General features: G+C 36.5%; 1 protein-coding gene across 1 annotated transcript; it reads left to right on the top strand.

The window, feature by feature from the left end:
* Positions 1–163: 163 nt before the first annotated feature.
* Positions 164–22538, top strand: LOC112005713 (uncharacterized). The gene is made up of 8 exons (XM_065774856.1): positions 164–401; positions 508–963; positions 1368–1448; positions 1547–1938; positions 4967–6383; positions 6989–7083; positions 20683–20824; positions 21611–22538. Exons 1-8 carry the CDS (start codon positions 245–247, stop codon positions 22288–22290), a joined length of 3420 nt encoding a protein of 1139 aa, XP_065630928.1. The 5' UTR covers positions 164–244; the 3' UTR covers positions 22291–22538.
* Positions 22539–25306: the final 2768 nt, after the last annotated feature.

Here is a 25306-nt window from a genome sequence, read left to right as displayed (position 1 = left end):
CTCTTTTATTTATAATATCCATCCATCTCCTCTTTTTCACTATTTACTATTTACCTCTTTTTTTTTTTTCATAAAATTAAATTAATTTACTGATGATGATGTCAATACGGGGTCGTTTCTTTTATTCCGAATAACTGTGTAAAACAAAACCCAAAAAAGTGGAGGAGTGCAGTAGACAATACAAATGTCCACCCAAGTGGCGTTCGTATGTGAATTGTGAAGAGAGAGTGCGAGTGCGAGTGCGATGAAGGAAGCCAAACTGGTAGTGTTGTTGTTGTTGGTTGCTGTTGTAGCCGTGGTTGATTGTGAATCATCATCGGAATGGCAGCTCCTCACCAAACAAAACTTCTCTTCTCAGATCCGACGAAACCCTTATATCCTCCTCTTCATCACTCTTCCCTGTATCTCTCTCTCTCTCTCTCCATTGATTAATAATGTTGTAATTGATTATGATGATTAATTGTGTTGTTATCTTTAAAAAAATTGATTGATTGATTGATTGCACAGGGTCTGGTGAGTCTCGTTCCCTTATGAAAGAAGTAGCACACGCGGTTTCTGATAGACAACAGGAGGAGTTTAGATCCTTAAAGTTGATGTTTATGTTTAGAAATATGGAGAAGATGCTAGCAGATGCTATTATTGCTGCTGCTGCTGCTCCTCCTAATGAGGAGGAGGAAACTACCATTTTATTCTACCTCCACTCTGTATCTTACAAATATCGAGGACCATTTCGTGCACTCAATATTTTGTCTTCACTCTTACCCTATATCTCCAACTTCAACTCCAACTCCAACTCCAACTCCAGCTCCAATCAACCTCAACTTCCCCTCCTCAACACTCCTGACCACTTGAACTCTTTTCTTGCTTCAACTGACAAGGCCTTACTTCTCCTCGAATTTTGCGGATGGACTCCTAAATTGCTGGCCAACCACAACACTAATCATTTCGGTGTTGGTGTGCAAGGTTAGTCTCACATTTGCTCCCCAACCTTGGATAACTTAACTATCATCTCTTCCCTTCAGTAATAATATCTGTATAATAAGACTATTGAATTTTCCCAACCAAAAAAAAAAAAAAATTATGCTCATTATTTTTCAGAAAACCTTAAATATTTTTTGTAGTAATTGTGATTAGCTGCTTTTATGAGTTTTTGTTTAAAGTTCCGCTTGGTGTTTCTTTAAGATTACTTCAATATCTAGCATTATCCTTTTTTTAATTATTGGTTAGTTACTTCAACAATTTTTTCCTTTTGTGGGGGTAGTGGAAACAAAAGTTATGGTAAGATAGGAAGTGTCTCTATTGGAAACTAAGTGGTTTTGCAGGGTTAATTTGTCCTTTCATTATACTGACAATAATTTTCTTTGTAGAAGATCTTCTTGGAAATAACTTTAATGCAGAGGCAAATCAAACGCTGGCGGATACAAGGAAGAATAATCAGAAGGTGGCTGGTAGATTCTAATTGCACATTGTTATGGGACTGATTTTGAAGTGAAAAATAAAACAAAACTAATACGTTTGTCACCTTTTCCTTCTTTTTTAAAATCAGGGGATGAAAGATTGATATGTGGTGTTGAAAATAGTTTCAACGGAGTTCCTTGGCTTGGGCAATTCAGCTCAGTAAATGAAACTGCTTCCTTCGAGGAGGTTGAGAATGTAAGCTCTGGTGTTTTATCATCTTGTAACTTACAAGAATTTCAGCAGTTTGATTCTTTCTTCTCGAAGTTTATGAGCGTTGCAAGAGAGTTTTTCCTGGCCCCTGAAAGGCATAGATTTGGTTTGGTATCAGAAAGATCAATGCTTTCATCTCTTGGTCTTGAAGATTCTAGTTCATGGTTAGCAGTACTTCATGTTGCTGCATGTCCGACGTGTTCAAGGATTATTAAAGAAGAGGATGACCTCAAGGATGTTTTACAGATGGATAGTTCTGTTGTTACGGAGGTAATTTTAATCAGTTTGCTCTTTACTTGCTGTTGATTCTAGTCTTATACTATTGAATTTTCCCAACCAAAAAAAAAAAAAAATTATGCTCATTATTTTTCAGAAAACCTTAAATATTTTTTGTAGTAATTGTGATTAGCTGCTTTTATGAGTTTTTGTTTAAAGTTCCGCTTGGTGTTTCTTTAAGATTACTTCAATATCTAGCATTATCCTTTTTTTAATTATTGGTTAGTTACTTCAACAATTTTTTCCTTTTGTGGGGGTAGTGGAAACAAAAGTTATGGTAAGATAGGAAGTGTCTCTATTGGAAACTAAGTGGTTTTGCAGGGTTAATTTGTCCTTTCATTATACTGACAATAATTTTCTTTGTAGAAGATCTTCTTGGAAATAACTTTAATGCAGAGGCAAATCAAACGCTGGCGGATACAAGGAAGAATAATCAGAAGGTGGCTGGTAGATTCTAATTGCACATTGTTATGGGACTGATTTTGAAGTGAAAAATAAAACAAAACTAATACGTTTGTCACCTTTTCCTTCTTTTTTAAAATCAGGGGATGAAAGATTGATATGTGGTGTTGAAAATAGTTTCAACGGAGTTCCTTGGCTTGGGCAATTCAGCTCAGTAAATGAAACTGCTTCCTTCGAGGAGGTTGAGAATGTAAGCTCTGGTGTTTTATCATCTTGTACCTTACAAGAATTTCAGCAGTTTGATTCTTTCTTCTCGAAGTTTATGAGCGTTGCAAGAGAGTTTTTCCTGGCCCCTGAAAGGCATAGATTTGGTTTGGTATCAGAAAGATCAATGCTTTCATCTCTTGGTCTTGAAGATTCTAGTTCATGGTTAGCAGTACTTCATGTTGCTGCATGTCCGACGTGTTCAAGGATTATTAAAGAAGAGGATGACCTCAAGGATGTTTTACAGATGGATAGTTCTGTTGTTACGGAGGTAATTTTAATCAGTTTGCTCTTTACTTGCTGTTGATTCTAGTCTTATACGAGGTTTCTTTGTGTCATGTTATCTTTTGCCAAAAATTATGTGTGGCTATGGCTAAAACCGTTTCAGATGTATGAATTGACTGATTCAATTCAAGTTGAGTTCAGTAGGAGCTGGCTTGGCCCTAGCATGTTTCATCAAAGTGGTTACAGATTTTTATTACTCATCTGAAAAAATTTAGAAGATCATGATGCGCATAATCTTTTATCTCGTCCTTCATATACAAGCTGAGGGCCCCTTCTTTTTCCATGGGGTTCATTTAAGCTTCATCTGTTCAGTATCTCATTTGACCGTAAAATCCTTTATAAAGAGTTATAAAATGTTTTACCTTTTAAAATTTGGTAACACATTTTACAAAAACTCACAGTGGCTCCCCTCCCATTATGGGAGAAGAAGAAATTTTTAATAATTTATGTTGTTTTCTCTTTCCTAGTGGAATTAGGATTATTTGCTCTTTCAAGTTAAGATTTTTTTTCCTAGTTGAATTAGGATTTTATTTGTCTTTCTTTTCCTAGTTAAATTATTTTTCCTCTCTCTAGTAGATGTTGGTTTATTATTTCTTTTCCTAAAAGGAATAGGAGAAATTCTATTCCTAAAAATACTCGTTATAGGGAGGTGGATTATTAATAAAAATTTGTTTTGAGAGGTTTTCTCTATTCGTTTAACTACTAGCCTAGTATTCTTGTAGAACTTAAGTTTTGTGGAAGAGTTGTAGTAATTGTGTGTTACAGATTTTACTTCTACACATCTATGTTGCATGCATTCGTCTATAAACTTCATGTTGCCTCCTCCACAAAGACCACTTAAAATCACTCTTTCACGCTTCTTGTTCACCTCTATTAATTATTCTTCAATAAAATCCTCACAAAAAGGATTAGGAATGTGTTCCATTAATCTTTCCAAGTTAATATTAACTGTACTACCAACAAAATTTGAGAGAAGCTCATCAACCCCAATGAAATCATAGTGTTGAATGTGTTCAAGTTCAAGCTTTAGTAGATTGAAACTTCATTCATTGATAGAGAACTTATCTACTACTGAACAAACCAATTGTGCCGACTTATGATTGTAATCAATAAAATCAATAACCTTTTGTACTTGAACATAGAAAGTCTCATCAATGGTGTGGGTTATGGGCTAGAAAGCATGGATATGGCATTTAGGATGCCGTGTTCATGTTAGACACATATGGGACATGGGACATGGGACACGCATTGGACACTGCTGCATGTGTGTCCCAGCCGTTTTTTATTTTTTCAATTTTTGAAAAATGATGGACACTGCAAGGACATTGCGGGGACACGGTTGCGACACGGCATGTACCAAAAAAAAAAAAAGCTGAAACACATTGTACTGTACCCACTTGTAGTCTCTCATGTCGATCTTTTTCTTCAGCAGCCCAGCTTCATAGATCTCTCTCTCTTTTCTCCTCCTCTTCTTATTCTTCTTCTTCTTCTTCAGCAGCCTAGCTTCTTCTTCTTCTTCTTCTTTCGCCTCCGGCTGCACGCATGTCCCAGCTTCTTATATCTATTTCTCTTTTCTCCTTGTTTTGTCCACCTCACACGTGAAGACGTGAACAAAAGAGGTAAAGAGGTCTTCTTTTTAAATTTTTGTCTATAATGAGTTAAAGTCCACCGCCCATCATGCCACTGCCACGGAAGTAATTAAACTTGTAACTTTTTACATTTTTTTTTCATTACTTAGGTAGACAGTAGACACACACACACATATATATATATATATATTATTAGTAGCTAGGCTTTAATATTTTTCTAAAATTTTTTTTAACAATTATATAAAAACAAATAATATTTTTGTTATAAAAAAATTTTATAAGTTCCAAAAAAAAAAATATAATAATTAATTAATTAATATACAGATCATTGCCGTACCTGTGTCCTAATTTTCTACATGTTTGTTCCCTTTTTTATTTTGTTCATTTCTCCCATACATTTTTTTTCTTAGTAATTTCTTTGTAATTTCTTTGCTAGCATGTTTCATTCATTAATACCATAGTTGTCTCTTTTCATCATGTAGCTGGAAGGTGATAGGCATGATATCGAGCCTGTTTTACCTGCAAATAAGCCATCAATACTTTTATTTGTGGATAGATCATCTGACTCGTCTGAAACTAGAGGAAAGGGTAAAGAGGCTCTTGATACTTTTAGAGAACTGGCGCTGCACTATCATATTTCATATCAGATGGGTGAGCCTAAGAGGGCCAAGCCTGAGAAATCCTCAGTCCAAGATTATCAAGCATGGGGTGGTAAATCTAAACATCCTAGATTAAAACTATCTCTGACAGCTCAGAAGATTAAATTAAAAGAGAAGCTGTCTACTATCATGATCCTAAATGAGGATAAACATGTCACTTTGGATAAAATATCTTCAGATCAAGAAGGTAGTTCCTTGCATAAGATCCTGGCACACCTTATTCGGCAAAATAAAGAAGGTAAATTAAGCTCCCTTGCAAAGGAATTGGGTTTCCAACTTTTATCTGATGATGTTGACATGAAGTCAGTTAATACATTACCATCGGATACAGTTCAGTCTAATCAAGTGTCACCTGCAGTGTTTAAGGAAGGCCTTGTCTCAAACAGTGTTGATTCAGATAAAGATCAATTGCCACAAAGGGCAAGTTTATCTGCTAAGATGAATGAGGAAAATTCTGAACTCACAGATGGTGAGCCTTCTTCTGAGTATGATGAAGAGAAGACGGCTTTTTATGTTGATAAAAGTAAGCAGTTAATATCTTTAGAAGCTCACCAATCTGTAACCGCTCTTGAAAAAGTTGCCACTGCTCAAGATTTGGTAGTGGAAGAAAAAAGTTTTGAAAATGTAGTGGTTGAAGAAAAAAGCTCTGAAGATTCGGTTTTGGAAGAAAAAGGTTTTTTGTTGGCGGACAACTTAAGGGAGCAACAGCTTCACTTTCAAGGCTTTGAGGGTTCCTTTTTCTTTTCTGATGGCAACTATCGGTTACTTAGAGCTCTGACCGGTGGCTCAAACATTCCATCCTTGGTAATAATTGATCCCTTTTTGCAGCAGCATTATGTATTACCCCAAGAGTCAGATTTCAGCTACTCTTCACTGGATGATTTTCTCTCTGGTTTTCTTAATGGGACTCTTCCTCCATATCAACTGTCTAAATCCATTATTCAAAGCCCTAGGGAGGCCACTGTCCCTCCATTTGTTAATGTGGATTTTCACGAGGTGGATTCAATCCCTCAAATTACGATTCATAGATTGTCTGAGCTGGTTCTTGGAGTTAATCAATCTAACACCAACAATGTGGTCCATGCATGGAATAGGGATGTGTTGGTCCTTTTTAGCAATAGTTGGTGTGCGTATTGTCAGAGAATGGAATTGGTTGTTCGTGAGGTTTATCGGGCTGTGAAGGGCTACATGAATGTGTTAAGGAGTGGATCAAGGAATGGAGAAAAGGTGTTTAATGGTGGTAAGTGCCTGGTAAAATGTTTTTAAAAAATTGACATTACGAGCTCCTTTTTCTTGCCTTGGAAAAAGTAGGTGCATCTTTCATTGGTTCATATGACAAATATTTTCATAGCATTTAGTAAACTAGTAGGTCAATAATTTACCTTTATTAACTTTGAGTTGATATAAACAATGGGGAATACTGGATAGAGTTTTGTCCATGGATTTTCAACTTCTACACTAAAGTACAACAGCTGTCTTTTGTATGATGGACATATTTATAAATTTAGCCAGTTGTCTCTTGTCCAAATGGCATCTCCTGTTCCTCTTAACAAGAGGTGAAGGTTAAGTTTGAGGATTCAATATTATAAGGGTGCATAAGATATATAATATTTGACAATTAAAAAAAGGAAAATTATATTTTACCCCATTTGGTTTTGTCCACTCACAATTTAGTCCACAAACATTCAATTACTACTTTTGACCCCCTAATTATTTAGTTACTTGTGGTTTTTTTGCATTTGTTTTCTCAGTAAAGTTTTCCCTTGAATTAAGAAATGGAATAGGAATGTTAGAATTTACTTTCTATTAATCTCACGTATTGACAATTGGCCATCTGTGTGGCAGACATCTTGGAGGATGCCCTGGTTGAACTTCCACTGATCTATTTAATGGATTGCACATTGAATGATTGCAGTTTGATACTCAAATCAATGGATCAGGTTTGTTTGGAGTATCCATATTTAATTTTTGTATATTTTTCTTGTATCTTCATTATTTTATGCAATTTATGTTTGAGGGTTATGATCTTCTCCAACATCTGATGCTTTACTGCGTATTATATAAACCGAAATTTGAAACTTGATCGGCACAAATTTTCAGTTTCTTCTTTGGCTATTATTTTTCTCTTTTTTTGGTGTTGAATCTTTGATTATGTGTGCTTGTCATGTTGTATATTGAGATATGATGTAGTTTTGATATCAATAAATTTTACCTTTTTTTTTTTTTTTTTTGTGCTTTTGAAGGTGCAAATACATGCTAGAGGTCCCTTGTCACTGATTTCCCTCATTATTTTTCAGAGCTTTAAAAGTTTTACTATTATCAATCAACATTCAGAATAAGTTAGTTTCCATTTTAGAAAATTGATTCCTTTATTTTTTATAAGTATTTTAGAAAGTTGACTTTCAAAGCAGAGATTTTTGTTGACCTGTGTATCTTAAGAGCTTTTTTTTTTTAATCGTGTAGTTTAAGAACTTGATTTGCATTATATGCATCTCTTCTTGATTTGAGCTTATTGATCATTGTAATTTTAGAGCTGTTGTGTAACTTTCAGCTAGTATACTCTTGGGGTACTTGTTGAATTTTTTCTAATAAAATTTATTTCTTATATATATATATATTGAGAAAGAAACTCTTGTACAGAGGATGTATAAAGAGAATCCTGGAAAAAATTACAATTTAAAATTTATGTAGTCGATAAAAAATCAACAAAAGGAGTAGAAATCCCTCATACGACGGCTGATTGCTCATACAAAGAATGCAATAAGACAGATTTGATCTCAATTATAGGCTTTTGAACACCATTGGAAGTATGATTCATCCTTTCTCGTCGAAGTGTTTACATATGGGAAAGAGGAGCAGCATTCTATGTGAGGCTAGTGGACAATTGTTTAGCTGCTCCCCTGAAGATTTTTTTTTTTTTTTTTTTTTTTTAAAATTAAAAACGAATTGAAGAACAGAATAATCGGATCTGACAAAAACTTCTGGGGTTGTTGAAACCGATTCTTCCTCTCTCAATGTTAGTTTTGATTTCAGGGGAAGGGGGTTTTCAAAAAAAAAAAAAAAAAAAGATTCCGGCGAAGAGGACAAGGAAGCAAGAGATCCCCGCGTAGATGAACCACCACGCCGTTCCGAACGGTATGCTGCCAAGCCCCGCCAAGTCCGACTCCAGGTTCCGAGTCAGCATCCGAGTCGCGATCACGGCATTGATCAGGCGCTCGCGGCTCTATCTCTGTCTGTCTGAAGTACAGGAAGTACTGGCTATTGTGTTTGATTTGTTGGACAAGAAGATAGAATCTTAATTTTTTTTTTTTCGAAATAAGAAAAAGGGCAAAAGGGTCATTTCTCAATGAGTTTAACAGCAGCCTTAACTGAGTTCTAACGGAAGTCTGAATTGACAAAAATTAAAAGTTAAAGGACTAAAATGACAAAATTAAAAGTTAGAGGACTGAAATGAAAAACATTAAAAGTTAGAGGGTCAGTTTTGCATTTTTGCCTAAAATTTATTTCTTATATATATATATTGAGAAAGAAACTCTCGTACAGAGGATGTATAAAGAGAATCCTGGAAAAAATTACAATTTAAAATTTATGTAGTCGATAAAAAATCAACAAAAGGAGTAGAAATCCCTCATATGACGGCTGATTGCTCATACAAAGAATGCAATAAGACAGATTTGATCTCAATTATAGGCTTTTGAACACCATTGGAAGTATGATTCATCCTTTCTCGTCGAAGTGTTTACATATGGGAAAGAGGAGCAGCATTCTATGTGAGGCTAGTGGACAATTGTATAGCTGCTCCCCTGAAGACAATATTTGGGGTTTGTGGATTTCAAACAGAAGCTTATAATGAGTTTGGGTGAGGTTAGAGACAAGGATAATGGTGGGCATAGTTAGTTAGTTTCTGGTTGGAAATTATATTTCTCATTTGTGTTTGAGTCAAGTTTGCATTTTGGTAAATTTTGTTTTGTTATGTTCATTTTTTAGATATAATATAAGTTGTGGTTGTGACAAGTGGGTGTACCATCATCTCGTGCCAAATGTATAATAAAAGAGTTCTCACCACATTAGAATTATAAAGCTAATTCTTTTATAGATCAAACTCTATTACCAGAATTCCCATAACTTTAAATTACTATTTTGATTAAAATTCTATATTAGAAGCTTGAAATTTTTAAAAGAAAATTAATGTCTTTATTTATTTCAAATTATTCTATTCATCTACCACTAAAAGTTGGGTCCTGGAGGCAATGGTTGTAACAAGTGGATATTCCACCTTTATGCCACATGTATAATAAAAGAGTCCTTAGTGCAGTATATATACATTTAAGATTATTAAGCCAATTCTATTCTAGATGAAATTCTATTACCAAAATTCCTAAAACTTTAAATCACTATTTTTTTAAAATTTTATTATTAAAAGTTTGAAAATCATATTATTCTCTCACTTAACAATTGATGATGAGATGTTAAAAGTGTCCCCAATGAAACAGGGAATCTAATGAAAATTGGAACCTATCCTATATTAACATCAACTCTCAGGCTTTTCCTTTGCCTTTGTCTTCTTGCTTTGAAGTTATGGGTGGTTAGTTTCCAGTTGCTTTTCACGTTTTCAAACCCAATGCTTTAAAAACCATACTATCCAATAAACAATAAAGGTGAGAATGTTGGCCAAAGGGATCTAGCTTAGAGGCACTTCTTCCCCCCTTAAGAACGAGGCTGATGATAATGTCATGGGTTCAAGAATCGCTAACTTTATTGGTAGCTTACCAATAAAAATATTTAGGGTCAAAGGTTCAACTGTCAAATTGATAGTTGTTGACTGTAATGTCTTAAATAAATTTAAGTATTTATCAATATAAAATTAATCATTTCTAATATTTTTAGTATTGTTAGAGTAAAAGTGTTTAGGGTTTGATCAGTTAAACCTAACACAAAATATTATTTATATATAAAGAAGTACAATGATGTTACTATTTTTCCCCTAGCTTATACCCATAACACTCCCCCTCAAGCTGGAGAGTATATATATCATACAATCCTAGCTTGTTACATAATAAACTCAAACGAGTCTTACATAAAGCTTTGGTTAACTTATTAGCAATTTGGACTCTTCTAGAAACATATAGAGTAACAATTACACCATCTTCTACTTTCTACCAAGTAATATGACAATCTACTTCTATGTGCTTAATTCGCTCATGGAACACAAGATTGGAGGCAATGTGAATTGTTGCTTGATTATCACAATGCATAGTCATAGGCACCTACACAACAAATTTTAATTCCTTAAGTAAATTCCTAATCCACATAAGCTCACATTTTAATTCCTCAAAGTAAAAGCTTAATCCACATAACTTCACATGATGTGTGTGCCATGGCTTTATACTCAGCCTCTGCACTAGAGTTGGCAACAACAATCTGTTTCTTACTTTTCCAAGAAATCAGGTTTCCTCCTAGAAAAATGCAATACCCAGTAGTGGATTTTCTATCTGACAGTGATCCTACCCAATTAGCATTAGTATAGGCTTCTACCCTTTGGTGATCATTAGCTTTATGCAAAAGACCAACCTGGATGTGCTTTAAGATACCTCACAATTTGAATAACTGCCTCCGAATGTGAAAGGCAAGGATCTTTCATATATTGGCTCACAACACTAACTACTCTAGGCAAATAATTTTGAGATAATTTAGTTTACCAACCAAATGATGATATCTCTTAGGATTAGATAATAGCTTCCCCTAATCTTCATACAATTTGACATTAGAATCCATAGAAGTCTCCACGGGTTTAGATCCTAACAAGCTAGTTTCTTCCAAAATATCCAACATATACTTTCTTTGTGATAAAATGATGCCTTCTTTAGATCTTGCTATCTCAATACCCAAGAATTAACAAAGTTTACCCAAATCCTTAATTCTAAAGGAGTTTTGATGGTATCTCTTCAAATCATCAATACCCTTCTTGTCATTACTATGATTATAATATCATCAACATATACTATCTACAATATCTTTCCTCTTGCAAAGGTATGAGAAAACTTAGAGATCAGATTGGCAATGTTGCAATCCAAAATTTAACATGGCTTCACTAAATTTACCAAACCAAGCTCCAAGAGATTGTTTAAGACCATAGATGGCCTTGTGCAACCTACACACCCTTCCAAACTCCCCTTAGAAGAAAAAAAACCCAAGTGGTTGCTCCATATGCACCTCTTCCTTCAAATCTCCATTCAAGAAGGCATTTATAACGTCTAACTAAAACAATGGCCAACCAAATTAGTAGCAAAGGAGATCAAAATTTGGACAGAAGAAATTTTAGCAACAGGCGAGAATGTGTCTACATAATCAACAACGTATGTCTAGGTATACCCTTTGGCAACCAAGCAAGCCTTCAAATGCTCAATAGAACCATCAGGCATCTGTGGTTATTATTTATCTCTTTTTACCATCCCTTCTCATGTGGCTAAGAAGATTGAGAAGATGCAAAGGGATTTCTTGTGGGGGGATTCGAAGGCTCATTTGGTAGGGTGGGATAAGGTGTGTGCCCCAAAGGCGAATGGGGGATTGGGAGTAAGGAAAATTACGACTTTCAATAAAGCCTTATTAGGAAAATGGTTATGGCGGTTTGGGGTGGAGGAGACTCGCCTTTGGAGGAGGGTCGTAGCTTTGAAGTTTGGGGAAGAGTGGGGGGGTTGGTCTTCCAAGGTGGGTAGGGGTGTCCACGGGTGCGGTTTATGGAGAAGCATCCGAAAAGGCTGGAAGGTGTTTTGTAAATGCATTCACTTTGAGGTAGGGATGGGAGATAGAGTGAAATTCTGGACGGATCGGTGGTGTGGGGAGTTACCACTCCATCTATCCTTCCTGATGGTGTATGGGATTGCTTATAATAGAGAGGCATCTGTGGCCTCGTCTCTTGAAAGGTTGGGGACTGGGGCTCAGAGAAACTGGAATGTTCGTTTACTCAGGGAACCAAATGATTGGGAGTCGGGAGAGGTGGAGGATTTCCTCCGTACCTTAGGCTCAAATTTACCTCAATCTGAGCACGGAGACCGTATGAGGTGGAAGTTGTCAAAGAAGGGGAATTTTAACACTCGTTCTTTCTATAATAAGCTTCGTTGTCCCTCATCTATTATCTTTCCTTGGAAAGGTGTTTGGAAGGTTAAGGCTCCTCCGCGCGTCTCTTTCTTCGTTTGGAGTGCTGCTTGGAAGAAGATTCTTACTGGGGATAATCTGTAGGGTAGAGGCTTTGATTTTGTTGACTGGTGCATTATGTGTCGTTGTAATGGGGAGACGGTAAATCATTTACTACTCTATTGCGACAAAGCTTATCAGCTGTGGAGTTGGGTTTTCAGATCTTTTGGGATCAATTGGGTTTTGCCAAGCTCGGTTGCAGATACGCTTTTTGGTTGGTGGAACTGGCTGGGAAAGCACTCTTCTAGTATTTGGAATTTAGTTCCTCCGTGCCTAATGTGGTGTGTTTGGAGGGAACGAAACTGGCGCACTTTTGAGGACTTGGACAAATCCGATGACCAGCTGCTCGCTTTTTTTACTGGCTTCCTTTTTGATTGGTCTAGGGCCTGGGGACTCACCTCTAGTGATTCTCTCCCTATGTTCCTTAATTCCCTTCTTTGTACTTAGTTTTCTGTTGACTGTTGTTTGTTTTGTTGTTTTTTCTTGTTTGTTTCCCTCTCTGTATTCTTTGTTCTGCCTTATGTTGTTTGCATGAGGTAGCCTCTTGAATATACTTCTCTCTTACTTATCAAAAAAAAAAAAAGAACCATCGCAAGTACTTTATTGTATACACCTAACAACCAAAAACCAAGTAGCATTTTGAGACAAGGTGGACATTTTTGCTATTATAACAAACTTCCAACTAGGGATGGACATAACTTCCTGGACATACTTAGGAACAACAACAGAATTCGAGGACGTGGTAAAAGCATGGATAGATGAAGACAAATGGCCATAAGAGAAATTAAGAGATAGGGTGAGACGTACAAGTACGCTTACCTTTGCGTAGAGCAATTGGAAGAGAGTTAGGGTCAGGAGGTGGATCACTAGGTGGGGAAGAAATCTCTGTTGGAGGCTTCTGCCAACTATGATACACTTGGAGCGGTTTCTGAGAATGAGATTCAATAGGAGACACAGGCAATAAGTGAGGAAGACAATGAAGAGAACTATCACTACCAAACAAAGGAAAGAAATAGGATTGAGACTCATCAAAGGCGACATCTATCAAAATGAAACTATGACAAAGAGTAGGTATGTAACATTGATATCCTTTTTCAGTTTATGTTGCATGGATACGGACACGGACATAGATACGGACACGGACATAGGGATATGATAATTTTTGAAAAATAAAGACACGACACGACGGGGACACGGCGGTTAAATAATTAATTAAATTTTATATTTAAGCATATTTTTTAATATTTTTAGACATAAAATACGTTTATGTCTAGAATTTAAATTATGTAAGACAATAATACACATAAAATGTTTAGAGTACAAACCAAAAGTATAATTAGACTACATTCAAATACTAATACTAAAAATAATAGTCAAAATAATAATATAAATTATTTTCTTTTGGACCAATGGCATATTAATGACATCATGGCACTGACATATGGTACTCAATAGTTAAAATTTGAAATTGAAAGTTTGAAAGTGACATTCGCGTGGGGTTGGCAGAAGACACACAAAACAAAGAGGAAATATAAAAAAGTATTAGAAAAGTTAAAATGAAAAAGAAAAGTGGGTGAGAGAGAGCGAAGAAAAAGAAGCAAAAGAAGAAGAAGAAGAAGAAGAAGGAGAGAGGAGGAGCTCGCCGATCGGCAGGGACAGGGCACGGCATTAAAATAATAATATAAATTATTTTCTTTTGGACCAATGGCATATTAATGACATCATGGCACTGACATATGGTACTCAATAGTTAAAATTTGAAATTGAAAGTTTGAAAGTGACATTCGCGTGGGGTTGGCAGAAGACACACAAAACAAAGAGGAAATATAAAAAAGTATTAGAAAAGTTAAAATGAAAAAGAAAAGTGGGTGAGAGAGAGCGAAGAAAAAGAAGCAAAAGAAGAAGAAGAAGAAGAAGAAGGAGAGAGGAGGAGCTCGCCGATCGGCAGGGACAGGGCACGGCATTGATGTCTATGAAGTTCGCCGATTGGCCCGATCTAGCTCCGACGAGGGACAGAGGGCAGCGGCAGCGGGCAGAGGTCAAAGAGAGGGTGGAATCTGTGATTTTCTTCTCTCTCTTTTTTTTTTTTCCCACTGCTGGTGTGTCAGACATGTCTGCGCCGTGTCAGAGAAGTGGAAAAAAAAGAAAAAAAGAAAAAAAAAAGAGACACTCGCCGGACACCAGAATCTGGCGAGTCGTACCCGTTCCGGTGTCCGACACCGACATGACACCAAAAATGGTTTGTCCGTGCAACCTAGTTTTTAGTACAAGAATACATAAGAAAAACACATTAAATTCATCTAGGATCAAGTTTATTGCTCCCTGAACTTAAGATATGAACATAGCACACAACCAAAGATCTTAGGAGGTAGATGAAACAAAGATGCATTAGGAGAAAGCACAACATAAGGGATTTGACCGCCTATAATAGTGGATGGCATGTGATTAATCAAGTGACAGGAAATTAGCACAACATCACTCCAGTATGATTTGGCAACATGCATATGAAACAATAGGACATGAGTGACCTCTAATAAATGACGCATTTTGCATTCAAAAACGCTATTTTGTTGTGGAGTATGGGGGCATGAAGATCGGTGAATTATATATTGATCATCAAAAATTTGAGACAAAGATGTATGAAAATATTCACGAGTATTATCAGATCGAAAAATACGAAGTAAAGCATTTAATTGAGTCTTTATTCCCGTAAAAAATGGTTTGAAAATTGATAACATTTCAGACCTTTCTTTCATAAGATAAAAAAGTGAAAAAACATCTAAATCCCAACAATGAGGGAGTGTTTATTAGACCCCAAATATCAAAATGAAATAAATAAAAAGGACTACTGACACTGCTCTCACACCTAGAGATAAAATGCACCCTATGGTGTTTGCCCAATTGACATGCTTTACATTGTTAGGACTCAATCTAATAACATGATGGGGCTAACAACTTCAAATTCTAGAGAGATGGATGACCAAGGCAACAATGATGTTGAAGAGGTGAGATCCACAAGTGAGAAGCCACAAAACTGGAAGAACCATGCCAATCCAAATACTAAAGTCCACCAACTTCATGCCCTCCACCAAGAATCTTCCCCATCTTGAGATCCTAAAAGATACAATGAATGGATAAAAAAAATGAGTGGGATAAAAAAAATGGCAGCGCAATTCAAAAGTTTAAAAAGCTTACCAATCGACAAAAGATTAAAAGGAAAATTAGGAATATATAAGACAAAAGAGAGAAAGATTAGGACTAAGATTGGCAATGCCCAAACTAGAAACTATAGTGATTAAGCCATCTGTCAAAGTAACATTGGGAAGATTGCTAGAGTGCCCAAGGTTTGAGAGTAAGCTTGAGGTACCTGTCACATGATTAGTAGCGCCTGAGTCAATGACCCAAGAGTCCTAAGTGGCAAGACAAGCAGGGGAAGTACTTTGTTGAGCCAAAGTATTTGTAGAACTAGACCCAACAGAGTTAGAATGCATAGAGAGGAAGCAATTATACTCTTCCTCAACGATAGAGATTGATGCTGTCCATAATAACCATTGGTTGTTGGAACTGATTTAGAGCAAAGAAGAACAAGAGAATAAAAAGAGTAGATGAAGAAATAAACCCAAATAGGGTTGTAGAGAATGATTCTCTAAAATAGATATATGAATTGGGAAAAAAATGCATTTCATCAACCCATTCTCAACATATAAATAGCAGTACATTCTCTAGTGACAACTTGCATGATAATTATTCTCCCTAGTTCCAAGATCATGCAGTCAAAATGTCACATAATACTATTGACTCAAATTAGGACTTAGAAAAACCATAGAGCTGCCTGCATTAGTCTCCCTTGGTTTCAGAAAACTCAACCTTGAGTTAAAGTTCAAATCCTTCCCTCAATCTATTGAATGTCCAATCATTCCTTTTTATCCCTTTTTTCTCAATGATAAAAGTGGAACAGACATGCTACTTGTCAATCTTTTCTCGCTTATGATAAACCTTGCTGAACAAATTCTTAATTTGTAATTTTATTTTCTAAAGTGTAGCACATGAGATCAAAGCTAAAAACAAATCAGCATACTCATCCATTGCTCCTAGATTTTGTTTCCCTTTTGATTCACGTGGCACAAAAGCTTCACTTATCTCTTTTGGACAAGGACCCTTAATCTCCATTGATGGACCAAAATCAATATCAAATTTATCATCAAGAATATATATTTGTCAACCCCAAGAAAATGAACATGTGGATTTTGCTCCTCAAGTGATAATGTCTTGACACCCAATTGCTCTATGGCTACAACAATGAATCTCACCTTTTGTATTTGAACAAAGAAAGTCTATCATCATCTTCCTCAACTTCTTGTTTGCACAATTTATAATCTTCATTAGGGTACTTGTCATAGATTGGCGAAGAATTCCAATCTGCAATATCTTCTTTAGAGCATTTTTCACTATCTTCAATTATGTTTGGAGTACAATAATCCATCAATGTCACAATAGTAGATGAATAAAGTAAATCCACAGGAAGGGCTTCCTCAGCATGAAAACTACCATTGAATTCTGGTATTTCAAGCTATATATTCATCTCCCATCTTCTGTCATCCCAAATAGGTGGCTGCCTATGAGGAGCATGACCATGAAACAAGTTCTCAAAGTCACTATCTGACCCTTTTCCTTCTTTAAAAGATCTTGAATCTTCTAACTCTACTACTCTTTGAGTAAGAAACTTAATCTTCCTCTTCAATTGCTCAACATCATAGGCACCAAAATTCTGATCAACTGGATGACCTGTAGGCTGTTTAACACGTCCACAACCAGCCTATTTAGACATATAAATAGCAGTACATTCTCTAGTGACAACTTGCATATTAATTATTCTCCCTAGTTCCAAGATCATGCAGTCAAAAGGTCACATAAGACTATTGACTTAAATTAGGACTTATTTGACTGACTTAAATTCTACACAAACTACAATATAAAACACTAAATAAAAATCCAACAAGATTTTAAGAAATATTAAACATCTTTGAAAAACCATTGCGTTGCCTGCATCTGAGACTACTCATGTTGGTGGAAGTGACTGTGAAGGTGGTTCTTCAACATGAAAACAAGCTTGGTGAGCCGAGGGATTACAATACAAAAGTCTACCGTATGATTCTCACTATAACAGTAAGTCACTTACGAAGGTCACGTCCTCTACCACGACCCCCTTGTTCATGACCTCCACAACCTTGGCCTCAGCCTGCACAATTGCCTCTACTACTCCCCATAGAAGTGGCAAAATCAGATTTATCACTAGAAGGTAATGTATCAATATTAGAGGAAAGGAATGTAGCGCTATTAGAGTCAGATAATGTGGCCTGTCTAAGTCTACCAAAGCTTTCACTCAAAGAAGGGAGGTCTTTACTAGCCAGAATTTGTGATTTCATTGGATCCAAAATTTTAGATAAGCTAGAGAGGAAGCGAGTAACATGCATATAATCTCGTTGTTTCTTCATAGTTTTAACATTAAATGAGATGGGTCGATAAATATTGAGTTCTTCACGTCTACCCTTAAACTTGTTATATTAGTCTTCGAAAGACAAATCTCTGAGAGTCAGGGAGAAATTGAGAAATAAGATTGATGAAGATCAAAAATTCTCTTCAAAGTGTTAACACTAGAGTAAAGTTCCTGTTCCCAAACAAGTTTTGCAGCCGGTAAGAAAAACAAACTACAACTAATCTTTGACTCCGTACTGTTTCACAAGAAACTCCTAATTCGTGCATCTTCGACTGTCCAATTAGCATATTTAGAGTCCGTAGATAGAGGGGTTCACTAATCACGTAATCAAACTTCTTTCTACCAAGGGGAAACACTTCAACTACCTATGCCCACTGAGCATAATTGCTTCCATTAAGACAAATGAAAGTAATAGATAACATATGAGGGGGCAAGAAATAATTAGTGGGCTAAACACTATCTTTGGTCTCCATAATAGCAATCTTAAGAACAAAACTAATAATAAATAAATAGGTTAGTGAACCTGTAAAAAAAGAACCACATTGACTACCGTGAAACAAACTCAACACCAATATGCTCCAACTAGTCAGCAAATCCAACAGCAACATATCTATCACAAAATCAACACCAAACTATGCCAACAAGAAAATCCAACAAAAGAAACAACACCAAACTATCCAATCAAGGCAGCAAACAATCCATACCAACGTCAATATGCCCAATCCACCACCAAACATCAACCAACAAAGTTCTAGCCCAACAAATCAACCCAAGGCTGCCCAAATAGAAGATAAAAATAACTTATCAAAAGAAGACAGAAGATAAAAATAAATGTATTGAAGAAAATCAGAATGATTCAAACCATATAAATCCATGGTTGAAACCCTATTTTGGAAAATCCAATGGCGGTGTGAGGGCTATGGTGGGTTGCCAAAGGAGGGTGAGTAAAATTGTGATGGGCTTGTGGTTAGGCGGCGTCAATCTGGTGTCGCGAGACTCGAGAAGATCACCAGCATTGGGCGACTCCTCCAGCCACAAATCATGGTCGTTGGAGCTCAGGTTAGGGTCGCTGAATCTAAGGTTAGGCGAAGAGGGTCGACCATTGTGGTTGTCGGCAGTAGATAGTAATGGGTGGTGGTTGGAGGGTTAACTACAATGGGTTGAGTGCTCTGATACCATGTTCTCAAAGTAAAAGTGTTTAGGGTTTGATAAATTAACCCTAACACAAAATATTATTTATATGTAATGGATTACAGTGATATTACTACTTTGCCCCTAGCTTATATCCATAACAATTAGAATAATGGTTAAGTGATTAAGTTCATCCTTTTCCATCAACTTAAGCTTTTGGGATTAGTGGTTGGTTATTAGAGTTTTAGATCAAGTGGTTTAGAGTTCAAACTCTTTTTTGGGCCCTATCTCATTTAATATTTAAAAATTCCATATGTTGAGTCTCACATATTGAGGGGGAATCTAGGCCCACACATGAGGGATAGTTTTGGAATAATGGTTAAGTGATTAACTTCAAAATTTCCTATCAACTTAAGATTTTGGAACTAGTGGCAATTTATCAAATATAATAAAAATTGAAATTAAAATGAGAAGTTCTAACCTGTTAGCTTAAGCTTTTGGAATAGTGGTAATTTATCAAATATAATTTAAAAAAAAAATGAAATTAAGCTAAGAAGAAGCTCTAACTTGATGGTTAGAGTGTTGTAAAATGGTCATAAGGTTTACGGTAAATTACACATACCTCCCTTGAGGTTTGGAGAAATGACACTCTGCTCCAAACCTTAATGACTTGTTTGTATTGAGGGGGAGGGAAGGGGAGTAGAATAGAGTTTTACTCCCCCTCAATCTATGGTTAGTGAAAGTGTGTTTGGTTAAATATGGTTTTTTTGTTACCAAACCATGGCTAGAGTTTGTCAAGGAAATCTATTTAAAATTTGGAATATTTTGCTACGACTAATATATTTATTTCCTCAAACCGCAAAACTTTGGGGGGTGAGTGTTATTTCCCTTAAGGTTTGGGGTGGAATGTCATTCCCCCAAACTTCAATGGGGGTTTCTGTAATTTATCCTAAGGTTTAGGGTTTAGGTTTTAAGTATTTTTTTTTTTTTTTTTTTTTTTTTGTTTTAACTTGAATGAAAGAAATTTGTATACTACATGATTTTCTTGTAAAACCATACACAAATATCTTATATAGAGTTGTGGTAAAGATTTTGAAAAGCTAGTGATATGTGTCTAGGGTTCTCATTCTCCCACTTACAACTTCTCCATTGCACTCCTGAAAATTGACCTGTCAGGTCAGTTCAGTTCACCAGTCCAGTGGTTTGATTGAGTGGTTGAATGGCCCAAAGTGGATTTGACTAAAACTTGAGTTGCAGGGGGTAAACTAGATGAGAACTAAGGTCAGTTGACTGTCCAAATGGTCCAACCAGCTAGCTGTGTCTGGTCTTTAGTGTTTAAACATTTCTCAAACCTATTGGAAGTACTTGAGGTAAGTTTCCTGCCAATATTGGTGTAATTTAGGGAAAATGTGTATGCTTCTTAAGTTCAATTTAAGCTGGAGCCTTTCATATGTGATTTAGCAGTTGCATCTTAAATGAGTCTTTAAAGTTTCATGTTTTTGCATAACGTTGTTAAGTAATTTATATTAAGGTCTTTGTTTTTATTTTTAATATTTTGTGCATCTGTAATACGTAGATGATTAGGAGCTCTTTGACCTGCTGGGTAGTTATTGTTATCATGCCTAAACTATTAAACAGTTATGCAATCAGATTCATTCTTTGATTGAAGATTATGTGGCATCTTATTTATATTCTTTTGATGTGTTGAGCTGTGCAGAGAGAAGTTTATCCTGCTCTGATATTATTTCCAGCAGAAAGCCGGAATGCCATTCTCTATGATGGAGATATGGCTGTAGCTGAAATAATCAGGTTCATAGCTGACCAAGGCAGGAATTCGCGTAATCTTATCAGCAATAAGGGTAATCTTTCTTGATAGGGTACATTTCAGTGACAAACTATTGAGATTTACAATTCAAATGAAGGAAAAAATTAACTTTAGTACTTAAATGTTGCCTGTTTCCTCTTAGCAATTCCAAGTGGTAGTGGGTATTCCTATTAGATACCTTTCTTGGCCTTATGGCTGAGATCAAGGGTGTTCCTACTATGGCTTTAATTCCAAGTGCTAGTCGGTTTCTTTTTTCTTTTCTTTTTTTATTTTAATTTTAATTTTTATATAAATAATTCTTGGCAATGATTACACTGTTGGGGCTGGTATATGCGAATTCCATACTGGATACTGATGTCAATTGCTGTACAACACACCTTTTGAAATGCAGCATGGATGCAGAGTACAGTTTTGTTATTAAAATGTGGAGTCAGATTGATTACTTGATGCACCAGTTTGATCATGGTGGGATAATAATAATTTGTTATATTCATTTGTTAAAGTAGTGGTGATTGTGGCCATGCATGCTGTCTATTTTGGTTGGAAGTACGTTCATGTAAATAATAGAACTTACCTGTCATATATGTCTAATGATCTTACATTTTGATTTCTATTCCAACAAAATAATTTACAGAAGTTTCCTGAGAAACTCGTAGTTCCAAATGACCTGTGAAATACAGAAACTCTGTTTTGCTTTATTTTTAATTCCTTCTTTTTACTTTAACATTTTTTCTTTGAAGCATCACGGACAAGTTGGTGGTCTCTGGTTCCATGGTTTTTCTTCACCTCATTCATAGACCTTGTATGTCTATTTTGTTAGGCATTATTTGGAATGTTGCCAAAAGAGGTGGCGGGAATCAGAATCCATTCAAGGAGGCGTCACCCACTGAAATTCGTGATGAAATTTCTACTTCCAAGTACAAATCCCATGAAGTCCTATTAAAAGACAGGGAACTGGAAAGAGTCGGTGAATACAATCAAATCAAATCTCACACATCAAAAGATTTGCACGAAAGGGCTCCTCATGTGGTGGCTGGTTCTGTCCTAGTTGCTACTGAAAAACTTCTTGGCGTACAACCATTTGATAAGTCAGTAATTCTCATTGTGAAAGCTGATCAGAGTAATGGATTTCAAGGTCTAATTATCAACAAGCGTATCAGATGGGAATCTCTGCATGAACTGGAAGAAAGGTTAGAAATGTTAAAAGAGGCTCCTCTGTCCTTTGGGGGGCCGCTTATGATACGCGGAATGCCTCTTGTCTCTTTAACTCGAAGTGCTACTAAAGATCAGTATCCTGAAGTCCTACCAGGTGTCTACTTTGTTGATCAAGTAGCGACAATTCATGAAATCAAGGAGTTTAAGTCAGACGATCAATCAATTGCTGACTTTTGGTTTTTCGTGGGCTACTCTAGCTGGGGTTGGGAACAGCTGTTTGGTGAGATTGCTGAAGGAGCTTGGAATGTAACGGATGATGGTATACAACATTTAGATTGGCCATGAATTTGACTATTTAATCAGCTGGGATATTTCATCTCAAATATGATAGAGCTTAAGGGTAACTCAAGCGGGAAGTCAAGCAGTGGACAACCACTGAAGTATGATTAGAAAGAGGAGCTTAGCATATCTTACTGTTTGATATGTTTGTAATATTAATGGGCTACAATTTTTTTTTAGAAGAATGCAAATGCAGCCACTTTATTTCTTAAACTGAAAATCAGACACGTAACAATTATAAAGATTTAGAGAAACAGACTCCATGCAAACTAAAGAAAAACGTCTTGCTCTCTTGGCAAAAGCATCAACTAAAGCATTACCTTGCCTGTAAGTACGAGGGAAAGAAAAGCTCTGTAAAGAGCTAGCCAAAGACAAAATGTCTTTAATCAAATGACCAGAGGAAGAGTGTAACAAAGTCCTTCCCCGCAAAGCACTAATGAATGTCGTAGAGTCACCTTTGAAGATGGAACTAATAAGACCAATTTCATGGATAAACTGGACTGCTCTCCTTGCTGCAAACGATTCTATGATAACCACTGACGAGGGCGTAGGGATCCTTTTTGACAAAGCTGCCAGCACCTCACCTTTAGAATTACGAATTATAACTCCAATAACGGCCTCTTGTAAATCCTCAAATATGGCGCCATCGAAGTTTGTTTTCACTTGTCTTGGATCGGGGGGTTTCCACATTGGTTTCTTGGGCTGCTGTTGCACCTAAGGGCTGGGCCGGAACCTTTGGAATTCTTTGAGATATTTTCGAACTGAACATGCTACCTGTTCTATGGCATTACTAGTTCCTCCACTCGAAGTTTGTCTCTCCTATTCCAAATAGACCAACAAGTTCTCGCGAATAAATTCGATCTATAGTGAGAACAAAAGAATAAATCTAGAAGGTTAGAAAAAGAATGAATCCTGAAAAACTCATAAGGGAGACCAATGAAAATGGAATTCTAGACCGGTTTGAGTTTCTTGCAGGACCACAGGGCATGGATTGTAGATTCTTCTTTGGTGGGAAAAAATTTAGTACAAGCTCTCTAAATAAAATATTTAATATTATTGGGAGTTTTCATTTTTCAACCTCCATAGGACCAGAACCGCCAAGAATCATCAGAATTTGAAGATGCATCCGTGTCCTTGGAATCTTGCTCTCATAAGAGATTATAGCCCGATTTGACCGAGTGCATCTCATTCCCAGTATTCGGCCAAAGGAGAGAGTCAGCTTGAGCAGCCGAACAGAGGGGAATTGTTTTTATTTTTTGAGTTTTAAACAAGTAGAAGATCTAATCTATGAGGCTAAAATTCAACCACTTTGAGTCCCCATCAATCAATTGATTAACCATAGCATTATCGGGCAGAATGGAGATAGGTGAAACTACTCTTCCTCCCTTAAGCCAAGGAATCCATTTATCTTTGAAAATGAGAGCAATGCATCCATCACCAATTCGCCACACAGCTCCTAAAAAGATTACTTTTGATAAGGGTAAAATTGTGAATGTAAATACTCATGAATATAGTATCATGAAGTAACGTTCAAAATAGACCCGTCGGCCTCACTTGTCATAAATGGCAGTCAAACAGCTTTAGGACGTCTACAGCTTTAGGAAGACGAGGTTAACTTGTCATAAATGGAAAGCTGACACTACTAAACTGAAGGGAATAGGCGACGGACATAACAAGGTTGTCAGCTTCACTCATGAGAGACAACCTTGTTGTAAAGTCTATAGCTCCATACTTGATGGCTGCATCTTGGGCACAATAAGTTGAAGGTAGTAAGCTGAAGAGTAAGCTGAAGATAGTAAGCTGAAGAGGAAGCTGAAAATAGTAAGCTGACGGCAGTAAGTTGAAGGCAGTAAGCTGAAGAGTAAGCTAAAGATAGTAAGTCATATGGTTCTCGCACACTCGAAACAATATCTGCACAACACAAAAGCTGAAGACCTTAAGAGGAGTACTAGTGTGGTACTGTCCAAATACCCTCTAAAGGTCAAGTTAGAACTTCTTACAACTCTAAAGTGCTAGAAGGGGGTCTATTATGCGTACCTTGATTTGTGAGGGTATTGGAGCTTTTATAGTAGTAGAGAGTTGACCTCTCTTCCTTGGTCTAGAAATCTTTTCCTTATAGGAATCCTCATGAGCGTATATTGCGGAATCCTTTCCTTGTAGGAGACTAACACTAAGTATGGGATACAAGACATTTCCTTATATACTCATACGTGGTGATCAAGACAAACCATGTTAGGGTCGTCAGCTTTGTCTACTCCCTTCAGCTTTATTAGCATCGGCTACCCATCTTCATTGCCTAAGGTCAACTCGTCAGCTATGCGGTGAGCTTTGTGGACTCCCTAACATTGTCACTTACTAATGGATCCCGACGGAGGTTTACTTACCCTCTTCAGCTTGTTCTCATCAGCTTCCTCTTATGCTTACTATCTTTAGCTTACTGTCTACAGCTTACTATCTTCGGCTTACTCTTTAGTTTACTATCTTCAGCTTACTCTTTAACTTACTATCTTCAGCTTACTGCCTTCAGCTTACTATCTTCAGCTTACTATCTTCAGCTTACTCTTCAACTTACTGTTTTCAGCTTACTCTTCAACTTACTGTCTTCAGCTTACTGCCTTCAGTTTACTGCCTTTAGCTTACTGCTTTCAGCTTACTATTTTTCGCTTACTCTCTTCAGCTTATTCTTCCTAAAGCTGTAGACGTTCTAAAGCTGTTTGACTGCCATTATGACAAGTGAGGCCGACGGGTCTATTTTGAACGTTGCTTCATGATACTATATATTCATAAGTATTCACATTCAAAATTTTACCCTTATCAGCTGCCCCCCACTCCATGATCTCGTTAGCTTAAACTGATAGGTCTATGGAGTTTAAGTCCTTTTCATTTGGACAATTCCAACTCGTCTCTTTAATAGATATGTTCATCTCGTTATCTTTTATGTTAAAATCGTCGTCTTGTAATATTAGTCATATCCTCTGGTGAACGAACTCTTCAGCTTTATGGGCTTGTTTGCTTTGGGGAC

Source organism: Quercus suber, unplaced genomic scaffold (genome assembly GCF_002906115.3).
Source record: "Quercus suber isolate HL8 unplaced genomic scaffold, Cork oak 2.0 scaffold_100, whole genome shotgun sequence".
NCBI lineage: Eukaryota > Viridiplantae > Streptophyta > Magnoliopsida > Fagales > Fagaceae > Quercus > Quercus suber.
This window is presented reverse-complemented; position numbering and strand designations above follow the sequence as displayed.

Bases quoted from the DNA above. Each gene is read 5' to 3' on its own strand.
- LOC112005713 (XM_065774856.1), top strand. From the start codon at position 245: ATGAAGGAAGCCAAACTGGTAGTGTTGTTGTTGTTGGTTGCTGTTGTA. The intron at 964-1,367 runs GTTAGTCTCACA...TTTTCTTTGTAG, and splicing joins TTTCGGTGTTGGTGTGCAAG to AAGATCTTCTTGGAAATAAC. The intron at 20,825-21,610 runs GTAATCTTTCTT...CTATTTTGTTAG, and splicing joins TAATCTTATCAGCAATAAGG to GCATTATTTGGAATGTTGCC.